A 10,988-nucleotide genomic window follows, 5' to 3' on the forward strand; every position below is an offset into this window, starting at 1 on the left:
GTAAGTTTTAGTAAATGCAAACCTCACTTTTTTAGCCTGAATTTGCATTGTATAGAAAAGACACAAATTTTCTTCAGTTTGACATTATGAAGCAACATAACATCTCAGTTGCCCATAACCATCATATCCTAAAATCATACTGCATTTATGTTTTTATAACTATGTTTTTATGCACAAAACTATATTGGTTTGTGTTTTTAAACATTGTGTAAATGACATCACATTGTATGTATCTTTTTGTGAATTGCTTTTTTAAAAATACAACGTAAATATTTATTAACACACAAAGTTTTGGTTTAAAGCTTTGTTTTAACTGCTTATAGTATTTATGTAAATTATTTCACTACGGAGAGACAGTTTGTTTCTGTTTTTTTCTCTATTGTAAACATGCTGTATTGAATACCTTTGATAGCATTTCTTTTTCTTTTTTTCTTTTTTTAAATTAAATTTATTGGGGTGACAGTGGTTAGTAAAATTACATAGGTTTCAAGTGTACAATTCTATAATATATCATCTATATATCAATTGTGTGCTCACTACCCAGAGTCAATTCTGCTTCCATCACCATATATTTCACCCCCTTTACCCTCTTCTACCGTCCCCACTTCCCCCTTACCCTCTGGTAACCATTAAACTGTTGGCTATCTTTGAGTTTTTGTTTCTTTGTTTTGTTCATTTGTTGCTTTCAGTTTTTTTTTTTCCTGGTTATGTTTTATTGGTCTATATTTCTTCAGGCCAATTTCACAATTCTTAATTACTGTAATTTTATAATTTTGATATATTTTAATATACCTAAGTCCTTTAGGATTTTTAAATTCTTTTTTAATTTAAATTTATTGGGGTGACAATGGTCAGCAAAACTGCATAGATTTCAAGTGTACAATTCTGTAATACATCATCTCTATATTGCATTGTGTGTTTACCACCCAGAGTCAGTTCTCCTTCCATCACCACATATTTGACCCCATTTACCCGCTTTTACCACCCTCCCACCCCCATACCCTCTGGTAACCACTAAACTGTTGTCTTTGTCTCTGAGTTTTTGTTTCTTCATTTGTTTGTCTTGTTTCTTTGTTGCCTTCAGTTTCATATCCCCTATATGAGAGAAGTCATACAGTTCTCAACTTTTTCTGTTTCTGTCTGACTTATTTCACTTAGCATAATAATCTCAAACCCATCTGTGTTGTCGCAAATGGCAGTGTTTCATCTTTTCTTATGGCAGAGTAGTATTCCATTGTGACAGTGTTTCTTTGTGCATGTGTATGTGAGCTTCCCTAGGGTAGAAATCTAGAAATGATATCTTGTAGCTAAAAGTGACTCTAAAATGGCTTACTTTGCTATATTAGTTAGGGCTGCCAAACCAAAATATCACAGACTGGGTGCCTTAAACAACAGAAATTTATTTTCTTACAATTCTGGAGGCTAAAAGTCTGAGATCAAGGTGTTGGCAGAGTTGGTTTCTTCTAAGGCCTCTCTCGTTGGGCTTCCAGATGGCCGTCTTCTCGCTGTGTCTTAATATGTTCTTCCTGCTGCATATCTGTGTCCAAATTTATTCTTGTAAGGATACCAGTCATGTTAGTCATACTGGATTAGAGCCCACACTAATGAGCTCATTTTAACTTAATTACCCCCTTAAAGACCCTGTATCCAGATAAAGTCACATTCTGAGGTGCAGGGGATTGGAACTGCAACATATGAATTTGGGGGGACACAGTTCAGCCCATAACACTTGCTTATGTTTGTGTTTTGCTGTTCCCCAGCAGGAGGGTCTTCCTTTCTTTTTTTTCTCCTTTCACCTTGTTTATGTCCCTCAGATTTATCTTCTAGTGATGGTAAACAATTAGAATCCTTAGAAAAGTATACTTATAGTCTACTGTATAGGTATAGATGTGTGGATTTGCACATTTAATCAAAGGAAATTTGTCTTGTTGAAAGTCAAAAGCCCTGAAGGATTATTATGACCTTTCTTTTCCAATCTATATCTGAATCTCCTTTCAGACATACACTTACCTTGTATGTCTTGATGTTACTTGACAATATTGTTTTTTCAAATATGTATTTGTTACTCTTTCAAATGCTGATTTTACTTCATATACTGTACTCCCACTTTTCCCAAACGGCATACTTGGAGTGTTCAGAATTAATATAGTACCTAAAGCTAAAATTGACGCTTAATTTTTCTTTTTTTTTTTTAATTCTTCTCTCTTCTTTTAGTTACAAACACAAATATATCCTTTCAAATCTCTGTTTTTCTTTTAAAAAAAAAAATTTGTGATGGCACTTAGAATCTATCCTTTCAGCAAATTTTAAGTGTGCAATCCAGTAGTTGACTGTAGGTCCCGTGTTGTGCTGCAGGTCTCTAGAGCTTATTCACCTTGTTTAACTGGAACTTGATACCTGTTGATTAATAATTGCCCATTTCTGCCTTCCCTCCGCTGATGGTAACCACCATTCTAGTCTTTGATTTTATGAATTTGACTATTTTAGATACCTCATATAAGTGGAATCATGCAGTCAGTATTTGTTTTTCAATGTCTGGCTTATTTCACTTAGCATGTCCGCAAGGTACATCCATGTTGTTGCATATTACAGGAATTACTCTTTTCCTTGTGCATATAACATTGTAAATTCAGAAAATTGGAGAGTACAGGAATCGCTTAAGTAGAGTCAATACATAACTTTTATTGAGGAAAAATATAGATTCTTAAATGACAATATTTTAACGTTTTCTGTTTCATAATTCTTTCAGGCATCGATGTACCAGAGATCAATGAGGAACAGAGCAAAGTTTATAACAATGCTTTGATAAGTTGGTATCATCCAGAAAAGGATAAAGCTGATAACTATGTCCTCGAATATCGGAAGGTTAACAGAGATGAGGAAATGTTGTCTTGGAATGAGATAGAAGTTTCTGGCACAAGTAAAGTTATTTCAGAACTTGAGAGTAACTGTAACTACGCTTTCAGAGTAAGAGCCTACAAGGGTTCAATCTGTAGTCCTTGCAGCAGAGAATTGATTCTTCATACTCCTCCAGCTCCAGGTATTGTGACTCTTGAGAATAAAAAAAGCATGCAGGTAGAAGAGACACTGATAAAAAACGAACTAGTAAATGTCTTCATGTAGACCTACATTGAAACCAGCTCTCATTTGTAAAAGATTGTAGAAAAGTAGATTCCACACCCAGCTAGGATTTAGAAATAGACCGAATGCTTGAATTTTCACCACGTAGGCTGAGAATAGGATTCGATTTTTGACAGACATCAAATGAAGAAAAACATGAAAGGAAGACATTTGAGGGAGCAGGGCTATTAATTTGGTATTAAAATAGCACAAATGCTACCTTAAAAATTTGAAATAGTGTTAATTCTATATTTTTGATCAGTTTATAGAAATCTCTAGAAGATAGAATCTAGGCAGACATTTTGAAAACTTATTGGTATAACATTGAAATATAATTTTGATTAACCTAATTCTGACTTATCTGGGTTTTCTCTCCAATGCATTGATTCCCAGACATGGGGAAGAAAGGCATATGTTAGAACCACATGGGTAGTTTTCTCCCCTGCCAGCCACCTGCCCTGCCCTTCCAAGTTAAAAACCACTGATACTATTTACAGAGTGTCTGTGGATTTTCCTAGAATGAAAGTGACTTACAGGTTAGTTGATTTCACTACATGGACACTACATGTAATGACTACATGGACAAGTGACATTTAGAACCAAAGTTGTGCTCATTATGGTTCAGAGGAAAACATTTTGCCCTGCTGCTCAGTGCCTTAGAGGTTCCGTCAGTGGGTGTGTGGATCCCATTGCTGCTACCCATTTTTAGTGGCTTATGTGCCCATATTTTGTGCATTCTGCCTTTCCTTCATTTTTTGTCATAAGTGTACTTATCCACTCTTAGTTTTTCATGCACATTGTGGCTGATTTTTTTTAAAAAATTAGGATACAAACAGGTAGAGTTAGCTAAAATTATTTTTCTTGAATCTCATTAAAATCCCATAGTGAGTTTTAGGATGGATTTTCAGGTATTAAGTAAATATTTTATAGTTTATGCAGTTTCTGCTTTTCTAGTCTCTGACTGAAAGTGGAAGAAGAAAAAAAGTAGCTGCTGCTTTTAGGAACAGTGGAGGGGGCAGGAGGAAAGGAAGTGTTAAAAGTTGTCTTCCTTTTCTCTGAGAGAAGCCATATGAATAGGGTGACCGGTAAAATTTATTTTGCAAACTGGGAGACTTTGGGCACGAGTTATGCCAGGACTATAGGCATTCCCAGGAAGAATGGTCAGCCTACATACGGATAATGGTTTTAGCTTGCTAGTAGGCAGGTTTTTATTTTTATTTTTTTATTGTGGTATAATATGGTTAAAATTTACCATTTTAACCATTTTTAAGTGGCAGTAAGTACACTCACAGTGCTGTGGGACCACCACCATTCACATCTCTAGAACTTTTTCATTTTTCCTAAACTGAAACTCTGTGCCCATTAAACAGTAACTCCCTGTTCCCCCCTCTCCTCAGCCCCTGGTGGCCTCTCTGCTACTTTCTGCCCCTATGTATTTGCCTATTGTAGGTACCTTATGTAATAGATTCTTAGAATCCTTTTGTGACTGTCTGATTTCAAGGTTTATCCATGTAGCATGTGTCAGAATTTCCTTCCTTTTTTAGGCTGAATAATATTCCATTATATGTATATGCCACATTTTATTCCTTTATTCATCTGTTGATGGACATTTGGATTGTCTCCACTTTTGGGGCTAGCAGCCAATGTTATGCCTAATGGATCTGAGTTGATAGAGACTTAGGAGAGTGGTGTTATCTCCATTCTCTAGTTGACGTTAATGTTTAGGTTAAACTAGTTAAATGCTTGAGCAGGGATTCAAACCCAGGTCTCTGAACATAAAGCCTGTGCTTGCTTGCTTTTTACACTATACACTGTTTCTCATGTCTGCCATGTTGATGAATGAGAAAAAGACATTAAGTTGCTATTATAAAATTTGAAATAAAGATTTAAGAAAATGTATACAGATTATTATGAAAATATACAACTCTTTATTGTCGGGATAAAAGGACAGATCCAATAGCGTGAAATATTTGGAATAAATTTGCTATATCTATTCCAAGGAACTGCATTCATAAGTTTTCTCATATACTTAAAATATTTTCTTCTGCCATTGAGATGTCTGAAGATTTTAAGGGATAGAGAATTTACTGGAAGTTATCTTTAAGTTGGGGTTTTGGTTTGTCATAGGTTGGTCTAGGGTAGTATGAAACATCCCATCTTTTTTCAGTAATTTCTATTTGAAAAACATTATATTTAATGCTACATTATACAAATGGTAATAAATATTTTCAGACTAATTTTAAGCTCTATTTGCAGTTTTCAGTTTCCTCTTTGACGAAAAATGTGGCTATAATAATGAACACCTCTTGTTGAACTTGAAGAGAGACCGTGTAGAAAGCAGAGCTGGATTTAATCTTCTGCTTGCTGCGGAACGGATCCAAGTGGGTTATTATACAAGCTTAGACTACATCATTGGAGATACTGGAATTACAAAAGGGAAACACTTTTGGGCCTTCCGTGTGGAACCGTATTCATACCTGGTAAAAGCAGGAGTTGCTTCCAGTGATAAACTACAAGAATGGCTCCGATCTCCCCGGGATGCGGTTAGTCCGAGGTAGATTCTTTTATTGATCTAAAACTTGATAATTCTTTTAAAAAGTAAATATTCTTGTTTAGCAAGGTAAGACTGAAAATAGGTGGATTTACTGACAACATTTCGAATACATTTCTTAGATTCAGATGTTTTGGCTGTGCTTATGTGGCCGGCTAAGAAAGGAGTCAGGTTTCTTGTATTCACACAGCAAATAATGAGATTTAGCAGTTAATTTCTGATGCCATGAGGGATGAGGAAATAAGTCTGTTTTGGATACTTCTTGATTATGATAGAGCTTTGCAGTTTTAAATTTTGAACGTCTTTATCACATCAGTTACCTTAATTATGTGGTAAAAATTGCGTATATAGTGAAATGCCTCTAATTACCATATATCACAACTGATTAAGTTGTTCTTTTGTTATGGGTCAGTTTCTTTAAATGCCCCCATAATTAGTTTACAAAATTGGGTCATGGTAAGGATGTTTCCACAGCAAAGAATTTCAATTTCTTAAGAGATTGACTATTTAATGGAGATTGTACAGTTTAGTTGTGTTTTTTTTTAAATAGTATAAGGTGAACTAGCCCAGACAAATCACTTTTGACCACTTATGTGAACAGAATTTCAGGTTAACAATCTGAGTGATAGGAAAAGCTTTTGCACAAAGATGAGAAATTGACATAACAATGAAAATTGTATCAGAAAAATGGTTAATTAAACATAGTGGCATGTCCACTTGATAGAATATTAGTATTAATCATGTTTTAAAAGTTTGTAACATGAGAAATGTTAGAAGTAAAAAAGTTTTGTTAAAATTGTTGATGTTGTATGATCACAAATATATAAAAAGCAAACTATGCATAGGAAAAGAACGGAAGGAACTTTGTATCAAAATTTTCTATAAGCTGATACTATTTTATACTAGAGGGGAAAAAACCTTCATAATACTTATTACATTGCAGATCCACGTAGAAATCCCTACTGGGAAATAGAGTTTTTCCGAGGAGAATGAAACATGCTTTTTTCTTCTGCATCATTATGCAGTGCCCATTTATTTTACTTAGTTTGGCATTTCCCTGGATTAGAGCACACATCTTGGTTTTGAATTTTCTTACATATGATTGTGTGTTGTAAAAGGACACTTGGAGAAGTCCTTCAGTTCCCATTCCCCCATTTATTTTTGATAGGTCAAAGCTATTATTTTTTAGGTTCTCATCTGTGTATATATATAGCTAGATAAAAGTGGATGACGTTTTTAAGACAGTTTGGGGAGGAGTCTGTGGTATAATTCTGAATGACAGTATAATCCTTATGTTTCTAATTGTGCTCTAATAGAAAGTTTTTGATATACAATTTATTTTCATTTTAAATCATGTATATTGTGAAGATGTTTCAAAAGTGCTTGAAGGCCTATGGATGGTGACACAGATAAGATTCTGATTGGTGTGTTGTGTTTCAGATATGAACAAGACAGTGGGCATGACAGCGGAAGTGAAGATGCCTGTTTTGATTCTTCACAACCCTTTACATTAGTTACTATAGGCATGAAGAAATTTTTTATACCCAAGTCACCGACTTCTTCCAATGAACCTGAAAACAGAGTTCTTCCCATGCCAGCGAGTATAGGGATTTGCCTTGACTATGACAAAGGTAAAGTAGGGTTTTATGACATGGAGCACATGAAATGCCTTTATGAGCGCCCCGTGGACTGTTCGCATACGATGTATCCAGCATTCGCATTAATGGGCAGTGGAGGAATTCAGCTTGAAGAACCCATCACAGCAAAATATCTAGAATACCAAGAGGACGTGTAGTTTAGGCCTCTAATATGACTTAGGATGAAAAATGTGAGCAAGATAATGCCTTCGTGTTAACCTTCGTAACTAATTACATATCATCTAAGTATTCTGTCGCCACAATTGTCTGTTGTGTATGTTTCTTCTTAAAACACAGAAAACCTAAGCTGCCTTTCCTCTTCCATGTTACTGTTCTGCCTTTCACAAATAACAGGAAAAATGCTCTCTTTCCTAGTTAACACTGAAATGGGTAACTGGATTGTCTTTTTTTATGAACAGGAAATCTAATTTATTTATGTTAGCTGGTGTTGCTGATACTTACATTCCTTTTTTGGGGGATAGGCATGTATAATGTATTTATTATGCTTCTTTGTGTTTGGTATTTCGTTTTTATATCATGTTTATGTCCAAATAAGATATTTTTTAAATGCTTTCTGGATAGAAATCAGTACTAAACATTGTGTCTTGCATTTGTTTTTAATAGGAAAACAAAGGTATAGATAGGTAAAAAGAAAAAGGCCATAGAAATGGTAGTATATTTAAGTGGAAAATTATGTATTTGGAGGTGTGTAACTAATATTAAGAGTATATTGCCTGGAAAATGAATACTACTGTTTTTTTTAAGACCATAAGTTATATTCTTAAGTACATTTTAAAGCTTTCCCTTCACTCTAATGTCCATACCCGCATGTGTAGTGAACATGGTTTCTTGTAGGAAAAACAAAGTTCTTGATTAACACATGAAGTTTTTCATTTCATATGATTTTTTTCAGAAAAATTTGTTTTAAATTTTTCTTAGTTCTATGAAAATGTTTGCACTTATATCAAATAGTTATTTTTCATAAATATTGGTGAAGATACACTGGTGTTTGTCATATTTGGGTTTTTTCTTCCCTCTTATGTCTTGTGATTTTCATTTTTTGGCACAAATATAACATATCAGATTGTCCTGGTTTATGTTTACATGTTTAAAAAGTTCATTTTAATGTTATTAAATATATTATAAAATGTGGAATAACTAACTGGACAGTTGTATGGCATTTTCTATGGCTCTGTTTGGTAATGAGCATTTATAATAATAAGTAAAAATATAAATTTAATTGTTTAGGAATAGCTAAAATCATGACTGTGTATATCCTTTTAAAACTTTTTTTTTATTTGAAGAATTACATTTTATCTAAATTTTATGTTCATTTTTGAAAGATATTTTTTTCTTTGATGGTTTTATTTAAACTGGTTAATTTTTTGGAAGTTAATTTAATAGACTAACCAAAACTCATAAGCCTTTTAAAAAATATGTGTATATTTTTTAATGGAAATCTATTATTCAGGCTGGTAGCACGAAATTAGTCTCCCCTCCCCCACCCACAATCCAAATAGAAAATATCATGGAGAATTTCAGTGTTTAATAGACTTTGTTACTTTCCCAACTATGAATAGCACTTTATGACATAGGCTGAACTAAACAAATATGCAGTGTTACATGGATCATTGTGCAATAAAACTGCTAAAGTCACATGTATGGTAAAGTTTGATTGTCCCATGCCTGTGTAAGCACATATCATGTAGACATTTTAAATATTAAGCTTTACTAGGAATAGGGAAGCTGTTTAAAATGTTGTATAGTTGTATATAAATTGTACTGTATTTCTTTCGTTTTTAATAAAAATTAAATCAAGTGTAATTATGGAAATCTGGATTCTCGGAATTCTGTGTTTATATGGAAAATGGAAACAAATGGCTCATAAACAGATGTTTGGCTGAATATATTAACTTAGTGCTAAAGTTTTATATAAAATTATTTTGGGGATTTAATTATTAGCTTTAATTCTTATGGAAGTGATCATTAGAAAAGCTCAACATGAAACTAATTTACTTCAATTTATTAAGCAGTTTGTCTAATTTTTCTGATCCATAATAGATCAGATTTTGATCAGATGAGAAGGCCTTTAGTTCACATTCATTCTCTTGGGTTATGGGGCTCTGGTGGTTGTGGTTAGTTGTGAATCACAGTGAATTGTTATTAATGCTTGATGAGTCTTAATTTAAAAAGATAAATAAGAGGAGAGTCAGGCTCTCCCTATGATACAGTATAGTCACTTTTCATATTCACAGTTGCTTTTCTTGTCAGTAGTAGGAGCCAGAGCTCTCTCCTTGGGGCTGAACACAGTCTGGTCCTGTGAAATCTTTCCCATAGCCCATCGTCTGATTAGGCCTGGAGAGTGTGTTTCCCTGGGACGGTAATCAGTTGTATTGCTACAGAGGACAGAGAACTAGTGTCACCGGCAAGAATCCTCTTACGAAATTATGTTCTACCAGATGAATTTGCATTCATTTTAAAGGTGTTTTACCTGCTCGCTTATGGGAATAACATCCCGAGAATTGGGGTTTCTCTTGGGACTCACTGGCTTTAAAAATAAACTTGAAGAAATAAGTTTTTTAAGTTTGATTTGGAACTGCTTCATTTCACACACAGTTTTTAACTCTTGTAATTTATGAGACACTGGGCTGTGCACTGGGTATAAAATAAGACAGCCTGGCTAGGTTCCAGGCTGTTTCAGAGTTTAATGTCTAGGAAGGAGAGGTGAGAAAAAACGGAAGGGACTAGAGAGCACTTGAGGTGGGAGCTAATATTAGATCTGGTGACCAGGAAACCCCTCAGGAGGCGATAGAGCTGCTAGGTAGAATGAACAATGCAAATGCAAAAAGGCTTTGGGATAGTGAATTGGTCAGGAAATAGAATTCACCTGATGCTTCAACGGAAAAGAAGTTAATGAAAGGATTGCTTAGCGATACAGACAACCTTATGGGAAGAAACAAGCAATGGTGAGCACTGGAAATACTAGCCACAGCCTGAGGCCATTACTGCCTCTGGGGGCGCAGTGGGGAGACGAGGAAAAAGAGTGTTACTAGATCTTGGGGAGAGTTAGAACATTAAGGGTTGCTTGGTGTGGCTGAGGTTGCCTTGGGAGGCAGGTACTTCCAGGGTGTGTCAAGACAGAGGGGGTCAGGAAGAAATATTTCCACCTGATCTGATCTGCTGGTCTGGCCTGTGGACCAGACCCAACTGGAAGCTAGCCAGCAGGGGCTCTAGAGATGCAGACAGCAGGGGTCTTCTTCCTGGGGCACAGAAGGGGAAAGCAGGGATTTGGGGGTGTGTGTGTGGCATAAATGGACAGTAACTGGTACAGTGGGAAGAAGTTTATTTGAGGGGATAAAGGAAGGCTACTGGTCATTGGGCTGACTGCTTAAATAAGGGTATTTATAATTAGGGTTTCCAGGTGGGAATTCCCGCCCATTCTCAGGAACTTTTTTGCTTTCCGGTTCCCGAATCCTGAGAAAAATTGGTTGGAAATCGGCTCCTTGAACCCAGGTCGTTGGTATTGCCGGCCGTCACTTTGTGGAAACAATTCATCATGGAGAACAGAAAACAATTTATATCTCGGGATTCAGAAATGGGAAAGCGAAAAAAAAAAAAAATCCTGAGAATGGGTGGGAATTCCCACCTGGAAACCCTGCTTATAATGCTCTGAAATGTTA

The 10,988-nt window shown here is 35.2% G+C and overlaps 1 protein-coding gene across 8 annotated transcripts in view; it reads left to right on the forward strand.

Annotated features, from left to right (window-relative positions):
- Window positions 1–9,122, forward strand: part of TRIM36 (tripartite motif containing 36) — a 43,464-nt gene extending 34,342 nt beyond the window's left edge. For all 8 annotated transcript variants that reach the window (XM_019727807.2, XM_019727808.2, XM_019727811.2 and 5 more), the window contains 3 exons: window positions 2,750–3,040; window positions 5,377–5,674; window positions 7,112–9,122. In XM_019727807.2, coding sequence (XP_019583366.2) covers window positions 2,750–3,040; window positions 5,377–5,674; window positions 7,112–7,466 — 944 coding nt within the window. In that variant the 3' untranslated portion in view covers window positions 7,467–9,122. The remainder of the gene's footprint in view (window positions 1–2,749; window positions 3,041–5,376; window positions 5,675–7,111) is intronic.
- Window positions 9,123–10,988: the final 1,866 nt, after the last annotated feature.

The sequence above is a fragment of the Rhinolophus sinicus genome, linkage group LG03 (assembly GCF_036562045.2).
Source record: "Rhinolophus sinicus isolate RSC01 linkage group LG03, ASM3656204v1, whole genome shotgun sequence".
In the NCBI taxonomy this organism is placed as follows: domain Eukaryota; kingdom Metazoa; phylum Chordata; class Mammalia; order Chiroptera; family Rhinolophidae; genus Rhinolophus; species Rhinolophus sinicus.